Raw genomic sequence first — 15,028 nt, forward strand, 5'->3', positions numbered from 1 at the left:
TAGTTGCTAAGGCAGGTAAAAGAAACTTCACTTACATTAGCAGAAAGAAAGCACCCCCTATCAAGAAAGATCAATCCTCACTACATACTTTACTATGCAGAAGTCTAGAGAACTAAGAAGCACCCTAACATTATTTTTACCAAGAGAAATTGAGCATTTTGAGCTTCTCTAGTGTACAGTGGGTGGAGTCAAAGGGCATTTGGAAAAGATGTCATGCAGAGAATGGTTAGAGCACTAAGTGATCTTGAGTGAAGAGAACATACGCAAAAGAATGATTACATGTTTTCAGTTTAGCCCCAGTGGTGGGCCCAGATGGATTGGCTTCAGTTAGAAAACAGGTTTTTTAATGTAAAAAGCAAGCGTTTTAACAAGAAAGTTCTCTGTGATTCAAGTGAGCTGATTCTCAAAGTTGTATGCTCTTGGGCAAGAGAGGTGACAGAGGTAAATCTGTGCTGTAGGAGCCTCTTCCAAATCAAAGCTTCCGAATGGTGTCCTTCACGCTTAACATAGCATTACATCTGTGAAGATTCCTTCACAACAAATTACTGTGCTATTAATTTCAAAATTAAGATTAATTTTCTCGAAGGGGAAAAATGCTTTTTTTCATATTTTGCCTTAATTATGAGCTGAAATTAAAGACTACACTTCGAAAGCACGTGTTCTCTGTCAAATTACCATAATATCACTCTGGCCTGCCTGTACTGTTGTTATTTAGGTAACTTTTACCTACTGATGGCAAGTTTGGCTAACTGGTTACCCGCAATGTCGGTGATAACGTATATGTGCATATCCATTTTGTTTATAACATCAAAAGTGTAGTAAAATACAGGCTAGATTCAGACTCACTAGGTTTGGGTCCACCTCTACCACCTGCTGGTTGCGTGATGCTAAGAAAGGTATGTAACCATTTATGATTCAGTATCATCTTCTGTAAAGGGGGGCCAGGAATAATACCTACCTCAAAGGATGAGAGTGAATATAAAAAGAGTTATTGTATCTCAAACATTTGGAGACAGTGCTTGGCCATATCGTAAGCACTGTTTTTACTGTTACGATTTTTAAAATTCAGAATGGAAAGGCACTTGGTAAGGATTATGGACATAGTAGAAATAAACAAGTTGTGCTATGGAATCAAAAGTGATATTAAAAAAGAAAACTTGACTATTTAAATGAAGAAAATGATACATCTAATTATTATCATTTAAGAAAGAGAAGGAGAGAGGATCACATATGTGAAACAAAGCTCCTTGAGGACCTTATGTCCTGACATGTGTACTGGTTTGAGGTAAGTGCATTTGCTGCAAACTACAAGTCGGTCGCGTTGTAAACATAAGTATCATCTCTAACAAATTTTCCAGGATTTTTGTGACTCCGGAGACTGGGGTCTTGTTCCCAGCTCTATCACTAACCATCAGTCCGTAGAACCGAAAACAAATACAGTTAACTATTAAAATCTCAGCATCTCCTGATAAAATATTTCCATTATGAGCCATGTATTGAAAACAAGACTACACTGGGGGCGCCTGGGTGGCTCAGTGGGTTAAGCACCTTGGTCCCAGCTTAGGTCATGATTTCAGGGTTCCATTCTTGAGATGGAGCCCCTCTTGGTGCTGTGCGCTGACAGTGTGGAGCCTGCTTAGGATTCTCTCTCTCTCTCTCTCTCTCTCTCTCTCTGCTCCTCCCCCACTCATTTTCTCTCTTTCAAAATAATCAATAAACTTCAAAAAAAAAAAAGAAAAAATAGTACATTGAAGTTATTTATTATAAATACAATTCTTATCATTTAAATAAATTATATGGTTTTTAGGAGGCTGCTGTTTGTGTCCCCTCAAAATTCATATGTTGAAACCTTGATACCCAATGTGATAGTATTTAGAAGTGGGGCCTTTGGTTGGTGATTAGAGTTATGTTTTTTGATCATGAGAGTGGAGCCCTAATGATGAGATTAATACTCTTATAAAGGGATGAAGAGAGGTGAGGTCTTGTCCTCTGCCATGTGAGAATATGGCAAGAGGATGGCCATCTGTAAACCAGCAAGAGGCCCCTCACCAAGAGCCTGACCACATTGGCAGCCTGATCTCAGAACTGAAGATTTCAGAACTGTGAGAAATAAATGGTATTCTATTACAGCAACCCAAGCCAACTGAGACAGAGGCCTTACAATTCTTTGATCTTAATATATTCCAAGTAAATAATAGAAATTCTAGCTTTTTCTAGGAATTATTAAATTTAGAAGACTCAGCATAGTGTTCCTTAAGCCTTTATGGAACGAACCCATTCCCTGGCATAGAGCAGGTTATTTAGGATATCACTCTCTGTATCAATATCCTTGTGAGGAAAGCATTTACAGAGTTCAGCCCATGTCTATACTGGGAAGTGGCTCCAATTAGATTTAAGAACATCAGCATATGTAAAACCAACTCTCAACAGACTTCCACAGGCTAACACCTTTGTAGGTCATTCAAGTGTTCTCCCCCTTAACTTAATAAAAAAAAAAAAATAGTGCATCCATTAATCAGGGACTTTTGAGGGGGTAACTTTACTGTGATCATTTCATATTTGAATCAGATTAAAATTTCCCCCTGATCATGTCTATTTTTATTTTGAGATTATCTCTGTAATTATTAGTAATAATAACATTGTCTTACTATTTTTGAAAACCATCACATAGCAGTTTTCCATCTAAAATCTATAGGCAGGACAGATCTCAGGGTACTTTATCCAATTTTACTTCCCAATCACATTTCCTACTAATTCCCTGTCTCTTTCACCAGGCTCTCAGTTCTGTCCAATAATCCAGTCTCTGGACTGTCCTATCTTCCGCTCCCTAGACATGTCACTGTTGGCTATCTCCAGGTATTTATTCAGACTGTATCCTTTGCCTAAAATGCTTTCCTTGATATCAATTCATCCTTTAAGGGCAGTTAAATAGAATATGAAAACACCTTTTTCTTGTCCATTCTCATTTGAAACTAATACTCCCCATGCCCCAAACATTTCTTTTTATATTTAAAGTTAGTTTATATTTATGAAGATAAGAAAACAAGTTTCTTTATTTAAAAGTTTATTTATTTATTTGGAGAGAGAGCGGGAGAGGAGCAGAGAGAGGGGGAGAGAGAGAATCCCAAGCAGGGCCTGCACTGCCAGCACTGAGCCCGATTCAAGGCTTGAACCCAGGAATCCTGAGATCATGACCTGAGCCAAAATCAAGAGTCGGATGCTTAACTGACTGAGCCACCCACATGCCCCCAAAACACAAGTTTCTGATTAATCAAAAAAAAAAAACAAAAAACACCAAGGGATGGGTATGCTTTTCTTTGTCTCCCCAGAGAGACAATGAGCTAGTTATCTCCCTTTGAAGGGGAGGGGATGACAAGTGGAAAAGTGCACCAGTCTAGCCAATTACCTGGCATCCCCTTTGGGACCTGGTTTGAAGTGGAAACATTTTGTGGGTCTATTTTGGAGCACAGAACACTGCCTACAGAGTTGTGGTGGTGGTGTTTTAACCTATTTTCTAGAAATGCATGTTTTACTTATCCATGTGAAAAAATAAATGACCATGCTATTAGAAATGTAGGTCTTTTACATTTCCTAAGTATTCTACATCCTTTCAGTGGAGAGTGCTCAACATATATGTATTTGAAGCATTGAATTCTGTTGCCATTTCAAGGCAAATTTAGAGAAGCAAGTTTTAAAGATCTTTTAAAAATGTTTTCCTTCTTTTTCATCACCAGTACTCCATTGTGTATGTATGCATGTATATATATATACATATATGTATGTGTGTGTGTATATATATACAAATATATGTGTGTGTGTATATATATATATATATATATATATATATATATATATACATATGTATATATATGCACCACATCTTTATCCATTCATCAGTCAGTGGACATTTGGGTTCTTTCCATAATTTGGCTGTTGTTGATAGCGCAGCTAGACACATTGGGGTACATGTGCCCCTCCAGTCAGCATTTTTGTATCCTTTGGACAAATACCCAGTAGTGCAATTGCTGGGGGTATTATGCTAAGTGAAATAAGTCAGTCAGAGAAAGAAAGATATATGATTTCACTCATCTGTGGAATTTGAGAAACACAACAGATGAACACAGAGGAAGGGAAGGAAAAATAAGATAAAAACACAGAGGGAAGCAAACCATAAGAGACTCTTAAATACAGAGAATAAACTGAGGGTTGCTGGAGGGGAGGTGCGAGGGGGATGGGTTAAATGGATGATGGATATTAAGGAGGGCACTTGTGATGAGCACTGGGTGTCATATGTAAGAGATAAATCACTGGGTTCTACTCCTGAAACCATGACAACACTGCATGTTAACTAACTTGAATTCAAATAAAAAAAAAAAAAACAGAAAAAGGAAAAAAATAAATTAAAAAATAGAAAAAAAGGAAAAAAGAAAAAGAAAAATATTTTCCATCATTTCATAGAAATACTTGCTAAATAAGGTATGCGGAATTGATCCAGTTGTTGGTTTAATTTTGGAAGATGGATCTGGAAAGATTTTCTTTGCCAAGTCTATCATTTAATGAGTCCTCATGATACCCAAGGTTCTGAGCCAGGGGCTTCTCATATACTTTGTCACTTGACCTCACAGCACCCTAGGAGTTATGATCTTAATTTAATGGTAAGCAAGCAGGCTCATAGTTTGCTACTTGTTTGAAATGACATAACAGAGTAAGGATCAGAACACAAGGCAGATTACAAAAAATATGATCTCTTCACTTTCTTCCACAGGCCTCATTCTGAAACATGTACTGAGCAGAACAAAACTGCTGTGCTGATTTCTTATTTTGTTCTATGTATTATATTGAGTTATTCTAAGTATCAGATTCATTCCGAAGTTAACAGAAGGTCCGTGGCTAGACAAAATTTGAATGATTCAAGAAGAGATAAGAAGCAGATTTACCTTTACTTCTATGTTTGATATATATCAGTGATAAATCATCTTATTTTTCTCAAACATTGTAATTTTAGGGTCTAGTATGGTTGAAGTTTTTTTTTTTTTTTTATTGCTGGAAGATAATGTCTTCATAATTCCATTTGATAAAAGAAATGTATTGGAGATATTGGGCTAAGTAAAATATATTAATTTTTATCAGTTACATTTTTTTTACATTTGTAATGTGGTTATCAGAAAATTTAAAATTATATAAGTAGTTCATATTATATTTGTACTGTAGAATGCTGATCTAAAACAATTCTATAACAATTCTCTATGTATCACAAAAATAAGTTTGACTTTTCTATTATAGCTTTCACAAGAGAAAATTATTTTTAGGAAATTCTAATGACCTATTTATTTAAAAAACAGCTTTACATTTACTCACCTGGTTACCTCTGGTAGATGCATTCAGTTCTCCATAAAGAAATCATAGACTTGAAGTAGTTTCTCATCTTGTCCTCTGCATTGAAAAAGTGGTTATACCAATACCTAAAATGTAAGGATGTTGTGAAGATTACTCTCAGTCATGGTAAAAATAAACCTGGAAATAAAAAGGAAAACTTGGGGCGCCTGGGTGGCTCAGTCGGTTGAGTGTCCAACTTCTGCTCAGGTCATGATCTCAGTTTGTGAGCTTGTGCCCCACGTGGGGCTCTGTGCTGACGGCTGGGAGCCTGGAGCCTGCTTTGGATTCTGTGTCTCCCCTTCTCTCTGCCCCTCCCATGCTTATGCTCTGTCTCTCTCTGTTTCTCAATAATAAATTAACGTTAAAAAAATTTAAATACAAATAAAAACAAAAAGGAAAACTTTAGCGGCGCCTGGCTGGCTCAGTTGGTTAAGTGTCCAACTTCTGCTCAGGTCATAATCTCAAGGTCTGTGAGTTTGAGCCCCTCATGGGGCTCTGTGCTGACAGCTCAGAGCCTGGAGCCTGCTTCAGATTTTGTGTCTCCCTCTCTCTCTGCACCTCCCCCACTCAGGCTCTGTCTCTCAAAATTAATAATAAAAAAAAGAAAGAAAAAAAAAGGAAAACTTTACCTGTAGTGATATTAATTAGCTCACTTTTCTCGAAAGCTTCCTATAAAGGATCTTCTGTAGCTCCTTGGCTAGTTACTGTTTGAAAACAAAGATGACAAACAAGTACCAGAGAAGCCTTTACTCTAAACTCCTAATGCTAAAGCAGACCTTCCTAGTAGTGGCCCTCTTTTATGCTGCTCCACGTGTTCTTCTTCACAGAGCTCTAGAGTCTTCATGATCCCTTCTGCAGGTGGCCATTCCAGATCTACTAGAGGGGGCTCTTGCTCTAAAGTGCTGGCAGGGATATGCCATAAATGAAAAGTCATATGGAAGGTTTCATATCAATTTCTGACTTAGGTAAAATTCTGGCTCCTAGGAACAGCAGAAGAACTGCATACTATTTGGAGGGGAAGGAAAGATGGTGGTCAGGTAGTACCACCTAAAGCATATGTTGATTGGGGCACCCAGGTGGTTTAGTTGATTAAGCGTCTGACTTCCGCTCAGGTCATGATCTCGTGGTTCACAGGTTCATGGGTTTAGGTACCACATTGGGCTCTGCACTGACAGCTCAGAACCTGGAGCCTGCTTCAGATTCTGTGTCTCCCTGTCTCTCTCTGCCCTTCCCCCGCTTGTACTCTCCCACCCCAAAACACAAACAACACCCCCACACACATTTAAAATAAAAATAAAGCATTTTTTGACTACATGCTTTTTAGAAGTTATAAACATTATATTTACTGTTTCCAAATGTATTCATTTACACAACTGTTATTGGCTTTTGTGTTTTATGTAGTAGATTAAAACTGGATTTATAATACAGTAAGATGCCAAATATAATATGGTTCCCATTAAAAGACCTTATTTATGTCACAGTTCAAGTCATGCCATTTGAAAATTAACAGCTATACATATGTAAAGCCTGAGATAACATAAAGACTACAAGGTGGGTGCTAATTCTATTTCTTACCACCGGTAACATAAAAGACTTTGACCGGACTTTATGAGATGGTCTCTTATTAAAAACAAATACAAAACAAACTTTATATATACATACATATATATATATATATATATATATATATATATATATATATATATGTATGTTAATTTTAACGCAGAGTTAAATGTAATTACACCATCTTAAAGTCTAGAACCAAAACTGAGGTTATTTTTCCTTCTTATAATATTCACTATGTTTAGCAGAATCAAAGTTTCCTTTTTTTGTAAACTAGAATTTTTGTGCCCTGTTTTCTCTGGTCACTATCTTTTGTCTACTATCTTCCCAATTATTTTCTGCAATGATACACCCTACCTAAGTTATGTCACACAATAGCCTCTGAATCAGTACTATCCAATAGAAATACAATGCTAAATATACATGTCATTAAATTACTTTACAATTAAAATTTTCAAGTGCTTACATCTTAAAAAATAAAAAGAGATTATTTTAATAATACATTTTATTTAACCCAAAATACTATTATTTTAACACATCAACATAAAATTATTGGGCAATTTTGAATTCTTTTTTCATGCTAAATATTTGAACTCTGCTGTGTATTTTATGCTTACATCATCTCTTAATTCAGACTAACTGTATTAAAAGTACCAGGTAGCTACATGTGGCTAGTGACCAATGGTTTTGACAGCATAAGTCTAGATAATAGTTCTTTAGCTTCTGAAAAGAGGCTTTCTCTGAATCTCACAATCATCATTGACAAAACTGCATCTATGCAAACAAAAATATCCTGGTAGATAACGGATATTATTCTGTATTGAAATAGACAGAATTACCTCTCCTATTAGTGAGAAATTAATTAAATTAATTAATTAGCTAGAAATTAACCCTGAAAACCATTATTCCATAGAATGCATAGGGAACTTCTTCCCCTACATTAAAGAATATTCTTTATTCTCACTTTCTCCCAGTATAATCATGAAAACCATAAATTCAGATGGTGAATTATTTTTTGAGCTCCAGAGATGATAGAAACTGCATTTAGTAGGGAATATGATAATAAAGGAAATAAGGGCTGACCTTACCAGTTTATTTTTCTTTTCAAAAGAATAAGCAAAAATGTTTCTCTTTTCTAAGAAACTTATAGTTACTTCAATTATAGCATACTACCAGTAAAATATTGTCAAAATATATCCTATATGTTTATTATTCTCAATTTTGGCTCAGTGTTAACCTAGATTTTGAGAAAAATGAGAAAGTATGAGTAAATTAAGAGCAACTAAGATCATGGCAACAGCCAATTCAATAACAGCATACTCAAAGCATGTAGCATCTAAAGCTGCTTATACTGATGATGTGAGGATTTAAAATTAGACAGAGATCTCTTAAACCACTGGTATTTATTGTTCATTCACAATTTTTATTAAAAAAAAACTTTTAAACCCTGTCTATGCCTTCCAACTTATTCTTCCTAATTAAAATGTAGCATCCCTTGTTTTCTCCAAAAAAGAAAAACTCAAAACTAATTTCCAGGAATCCTGGTGTATTCTCCCTTTTGCCTTTAAGGCACAGCACTGCCTTTAACAGTTCTTTGGCTTTTGTTCTATTATTCTGGCTTTTCTGTTTTTTAATGTGGTAGCTGTACCTACAACTAATTCATGAGCACAATAAGAAATTAGGATTTGGAATGCTTCTCAAAATACCTAATAAGCTCTCTTATAAAGCACTATGTGCACAAAGATGTTGGCAGACTGAACCTTGGGAAGGTGATACCCCCATAAACCAATATAGTTAACTCTCATATTAAGACATTCTGGAATCTCCAAACACTGCCTTCCACCAGCCTTTTTGTGATTGGGGATTCATTTTACCATTCTCACTGGAAATGACTGGTGATTGTGATAGCACTGGGGAGGAGGGCAGGTAGGAAGGAGAGCATTGGGTTGGGAAGGGTTAAGGAAAGACAAAAGGTCATTTAGGATTGTACATTTGAATAGCAACATTACCTGGGTCCATAGCTATCAACCCAAAATTCAGTCAACTAAGTGAAAATACAGGCTCATCCAAATCTCAAAGACAAATATTTGCCTTAATATCTTCCCAAGGCAACAGGAGAAAGAATATCTCTTTGATTTCTTTTAGGTTTTATTTAACTTTTAAAATTAAAAAAAAATTAAACTATTTTTAAAAATTTATTCAATTTTAAAATTTACCTTTTTTATTTTCACAAACACAGATAAACTAGTGTTAAAAATAATGTTTGAACTTTGATTTTGTAAATGATCATTTTAAGGCCAGACATAATAAACAACACTACAAAGATCTTCCAATTTAACACCATAGTCAGGAAACTATTTTATTGACATCTTCATCAACCATCGGCTACAAATTTAAGAAGCATCAGCACCCATTATCTTCCTCAAAATTAATATTATGGAACACACAAGTCACTGACTACAGAAACTACAGACTGAATTATTTTTAGGCACTAAAACAGTTTAACCATAAACATCTCACTTCTCGTACTTTTTCATATCATTGATTTGAACATATGAACCATAAAACCCCATCAATTTCATCTCTAATGTGGTTTTCTCTTGCAGGGTTCACAATAAGTCGAGATAAAATATTTTCCATCATTACATTATGTTGGTTTGTGGATGCTCTTAGTAAAAGGATGACCTAACAGCATGTTCATAAAGCAACTGCACATGGAGCTTATGTTCAAAAGCTCAATTTCGAGGCCACAACACATGAATCTCTGTTTTCTTTGATTGACAGCTCAAGGTTCATTACCATTTCTATCTCAATCAAGTTGAAAGAGATTTATAGATCTGAAATGCAATGGAGCTCCAAATGTAGATAGGGGGCACAAACTAGATAAATGCATCTCTAAATCTGCTTAGTCATTTTTAGATGAAATACTTCAATAAAGAGTAGGAAAAAACAAAGAGGAAGAATCTAAAGTTCACTGGATCCTATTAAAAGCCACACACTGGGAAGTCAATGAGAGAACTTAGCTTGGGGAAAGAAGCTCCAGACTCAGGAAAGTAAAGGACCCCAAGGAGCGTGAAAGGTAAATACAGTATTTGCACACTGTATTCACTAAAACATCACAGAATATTAACCACAAAATAGTAAGAATTTAATAAAACTGGCCTGTGATTTTAGAAAATATATTAATATTACAAAATTTTGAAATTGAGCTTTAAAAAGATTTTTAAAATCATTCTGAGGCGCCTTAGCTAAAATTGAAATGAAAGAATATTTTTGAGTCAGTAGAATCATGTGAATGAATCAGAATTAGCATCTACCTTTTAAAAATTATAAGGCTAATATACATTTGAATGAAACATTACATATAAAATATCCAATTTATTAAATTGATATATTTAAATTTATGTTTCATTTCAGTTTAAACATAAAGTATATTTTCTTAACATAACTTATCTATTTGAGATGACTTAAAGTAAAATAAAATTAAAGGCCATTTTCATTATCTATTCTAAATATTTTACACATCAATTTATCTTTGAAATATCCAAATAATAATCTAGTCAAATAAAATTTATTAATATATAACTTATTCATTAATACTATAAACAATGTCAGTAAATTATAGTTATATTCTCTTACAATATGTGTATGGTATTACAACTTCTTACTGGTAACAAAAACCATCTTTAATACATACGTCATAAAATCTTTAAACAAAAGAAGAAATTGGATATGCAAATTCCATTACAATATTTTAAGAATTAATTCTGGAGGCCATTCCTCATAAACATAGGAACAATAGCTAACCTGTTTTTTATAGATGGGAAATCAGATAACTCCATCAGAAAACAAAACTGTGGAATATGTATAGTAACACAAATTAAAGACAGTGCTCTAAAACCTTGTATTCAATTGGTAACATGACCAGATATCCGTAGATCTCTTGAGAAAACCGTGCGCCATATGTTTTGAATGCTGAAGCTTGAAGAATTAGTTTGAAGTTTTCTCCTTCTTTTTGCCACTTCCCCATCCACCACTGAGTTGTACGGGATAGTCACGAAATGACATACGTTCTTTCTTAGAAGGTCTCGAATTTGTTATCATTGGTGCAAGTATTCCCTTAACTGAAAAACCTAGACAGTGATATTAAATGTACAATTTCACTTAACTTGATCCAAGCAAAATTATATTTTAAGGTAAGAAATATATTTGTCAACAATGTGCATTTTAGAATTATGATCTTTGGGTTTAAGAAGGGCATATTGAGTTCACTTTTGTCTGAAAAATAATCAAGGTTTGGTACAAAGTACATTTAGGTTAAATGAAAGGAAATGATTGAAAAAATCAAATAGATACATTTTCTTCTATCTACAAATTAAGACTGGTATTTCAAGACTGAGATGATATATCTTCCTAGTTCTTAGGTATTTAAATTTTCATAGTTTAAAAATTTTTAACTGTTTTTATTTTCATAAATATGTTCTAATTAGTTTTAGAAATGGTTCTACTGAATTTATGATTTCCTCAGAAAGAAGAATTCTTGGTAAAACAGAAAATATATTAATTCTAGAATCTAAAGATATTCATGGGTTCTAGTCTGGCTGCGTAGGACACAACTTTGTGACTATGAACAGGTTACAACCTTTCTGAGCCTTAGTTTTATAAATGAAGGAAATTATCTGTGCAGTATAGGGTCATTGTGAAGATTGCCTTTTTTATTATATTGCAATGGTGGTAAGGTCTATTCAGAGTGCTTTGTAAACAGGTGCTATAAAATGGAAAAGGATATTATTTATAGTCAACAATTTAGAATTTATCCAGAGAAAAGCATCAAAAATTGTTAGAAGCTAAAAATAAATAGTAGTTGAAGGAATGGGATAGTGGATTAGGAATATTTTACTCAGCAAGATCCCAAGATGCCATATCAAAAATACTATTAAAGAATTATGATCATCTGCATTAAATCTCCTGATGATTATGCAAGCACAGGGCTGTATCTGTGGGGAAAGGGTTTGAAAAGCAGCAGTGAGGAATCCAGAGCTCCTTTAGTACTGGCTTGAGGCAAAGGTTCAAACCACGTGACTCTTCAGTGTGATGCGTCTGTGCTTTAGTAAGTTCAGGCGGGGAAATATCTATTTTTTTTAAAAAAATAATACTTTTGCAACCAAAACTTAAAATATTTACAAACATATAAATCTAAATAGAAAGGTTAGGAAACACTAGACCGTCTGTGGAAATTTGCCTTAATTTCAAATTTGGTGCAGCATGATGGTGAATATTGGTTCATTTCATTTTATATGTAAAAGCCCTTGCTTTCTGGGTATTTATATCAAAATTGTGAGTAGGAAAACAAATTCAAAGTAGTTGATGAACCTCTATAAAGGTAGAATATTTTAGTCTGTGGAAAGAATATGAAAGAAAAAGCGGGATGGGGTATGCTGGGCACAGAGAGGGTAATTAATACGTGTGGCTCCAGCACAAGCCTGCAATGGAATTGGTAGACAACATAGCTTGGGAGTTCAGAGACCTTCCCAGCTGGCACTCAAAGGCAATCAGAGGCAGAGGCACGAACAGCTACGCCAGGTAAAGTTCGTTTTCAAGTGCTGGCCAGAGTTAGCCTGCTTTAAGCCATTCCCTCCAAGTCAGTCAGTAGTCCTTTGTGACACCGCAAGAACTTTCAAGCAGCAGGAGTATTACTAGTGCAGAAAAGTGAGAATTTCCTAATGATAAAATAGTGGCCTAAAAAAATGTAAGAAAGCATCCTAAAAGCTCACCCCCTCTCTACTTGCTGTTATATATTGAAAATATTTTTTTTTTTTCCAAGAAACAGAATAGAATGTCTCCTTTGGTCTCTTTTAGAAAACAACAGTAACAGCAAACCCTCACCTTGCCTCAGCAATAAAAATTCTTTAATGAATAAATAATTTCCTGGATAGCAAGTATTTTTTTAGGAGAATATATCATTTCAGGAGAAAGCTGGGGCTGAAGGAGCAGGGAAGCAGGGAGGTTTGAGAACTGGGACACATTCAGAATTCAGATATATTTATTTAAGACAAAAACAGAAATTAATAAAAGGGTAAGCAGATTTCCACAAATGGCTGACACAAATGTTTTCTTCCAACAAAGAAAGCTAATTACAGTTCCTTGCAAGCATTATTCAAGGTAATATGTACAAGTAAGTATGCATTTTAAAATATAATCCAATAATAGTTCATTATTGGTTAATTTTTTAATGACAGTATCTTAATAGTATACAGATGTATTACTTAATGCTTTTACTCTTAATATAAGTTTTTTTAATCAAAGATAAATAATATGTAAGGAGGGAGACACTTTCTGTACAAAATATTGAAATAGTTATAATTTCATATACTTCTAAAATAATTATTTCAAAATGAAATAAACTGAAATTGTGTTAAAACATGGCTTTTCTTTAGACCAACTGCTCACTTTTAATAGTCTGCATTCTAAAGGATTTTTCTATTGACTATAAATTTATTGTATGGTACAATTTTTCATCCTAATATTCTTCTGTTGTCTTTGTTATTTTGAAACGTTGATGAATCTGCAAGTCTTTTTGTACTTACCCACAATGTAACTGCATTTTTAAGAGGCTGCTTGTAAATTTTTCATTGTTTGGCAAATATCCTTTGGCAAATAATTTTAAAAACATATTACGTGATATTATAAAACAGCTTTGTAGTAATTTTGAAGTATATTTTCAGTAGAATGAAAATGCTGTAGGAAATTAGTGTTTAAAATGACAGAAATACTTATATTTCTACATATAGTTTTTTAAAAACATATTTTTGATGTGATTAAAGGCTTTCATTTTATTGTTTTGCTACCTATAAATAAATAATTTGCACAGTAATCAATATAGCATATTCTCCCATTGCATTTAGTGAGAGTCTTTTTGGTGGCATGTAAATTCTTGAACCACCAGATACATGGAACATAAATCAAAGAGTAAAACAACACATCTATAAAGGAACCACATACTGGCATTCATTGTAAAGCCATTGCTTTGTCCTGTAACTACTCTAGAAATGGAAAAAAAGAAAATAAAGAAGCAATTTAATACAGTCAATGTATAATCATTCTAAAATTACCCACATGAAAATACAATAGTGAGAGAATCTTACCTCAAAAAACTGACATGAGAGCTAGACCTACTGAGAGAGGCTCCTGGAATAAAAAAATTATGACTGAAGGACCTCTAACTGTTTTTGTCTCTTTCCTGCTACATTATTGTTGCACATTTTATGTTTCTTTAACAACAGTCTGGCACATATTTGCAGGTGATCATACAAATTAACCAATCAGTTTCTTACATATATGCTGAAAGTAGGTCTTGATAAGAATGCTCTATCTTCCAATAAGTCACTTCTTTGCCACATAATCTGTGTTCTGCTAAAGATTTGTTCTGGTCCTTTAAAATTTTTTTTGATTAAATCCTTGGTTCTTTAACAAATGTCAAGGTCTATATATGCTATGTTTTGATAAGTAATTTAATATGTAAAATGCTTTGAATGACTCTCCTGGTATGTATAAAAAACTTTTTGTTAAACAGGTCAAAATAGAAATTTCATGATGTATAGTGATACGTCATTGGATTTTCATCAATAAACCCAACACTATGTGTCTGGATATAGAAATCATTTCAAAGTCCTTCCCATATTGTATTGCTTAACAGCAGATACAGCACAAGTAAAGCATGGAGAAAAAAAAAATTCAACATTTTAATGAAAGTGACCAGAACAAATTTTTAGCAGCAAAGCGTTTACATCAATTTAAGTGCTGTAAATGAGTTACACTGGGAAGTCTGGGGTTGAGGTAGTTATTACAGTGTTCAAATAACAGTTGCTTTTTAAGGTCATTGCTATGTCCAACTTTGAATTATAATGATCATTCACAGTGAACTTCAGTTAGTTAAAGTTTAAAGTCTAACACTGAGAATGAAAATAAAACAAATAACACGTTGTTTATATTATATTCAGATTTTCTCAATAAATCCCAGAAATTTTGCTTGTTTCTGAAATTGTTTTCAAGCTTTTTCAGTGACTAAAATTTTTTCTATGACATAACA

At 33.9% G+C, this 15,028-nt stretch overlaps 1 protein-coding gene across 3 annotated transcripts in view; it reads right to left on the bottom strand.

The window, feature by feature from the left end:
- Positions 1-5,358: 5,358 nt before the first annotated feature.
- Positions 5,359-15,028, bottom strand: part of LRRIQ1 (leucine rich repeats and IQ motif containing 1) — a 230,869-nt gene continuing 221,199 nt past the window's right edge. For 2 of the 3 annotated variants that reach the window (XM_086712712.1, XM_086712711.1), the window contains one exon: positions 10,437-11,072. In XM_086712712.1, the coding sequence (XP_086568838.1) occupies positions 10,930-11,072 (143 nt within the window). In that variant the 3' untranslated portion in view covers positions 10,437-10,929. Of the gene's footprint in view, positions 5,463-6,005; positions 6,081-10,436; positions 11,073-15,028 lie in introns of those variants that run through there. The other variant, XM_086712713.1, reaches the window with a different exon arrangement.

Source organism: Puma concolor, chromosome B4 (assembly GCF_028749965.1).
Source record: "Puma concolor isolate L17-30 chromosome B4, mPumCon1.1.hap2, whole genome shotgun sequence".
Classification (NCBI taxonomy): Eukaryota; Metazoa; Chordata; class Mammalia; order Carnivora; family Felidae; genus Puma; species Puma concolor.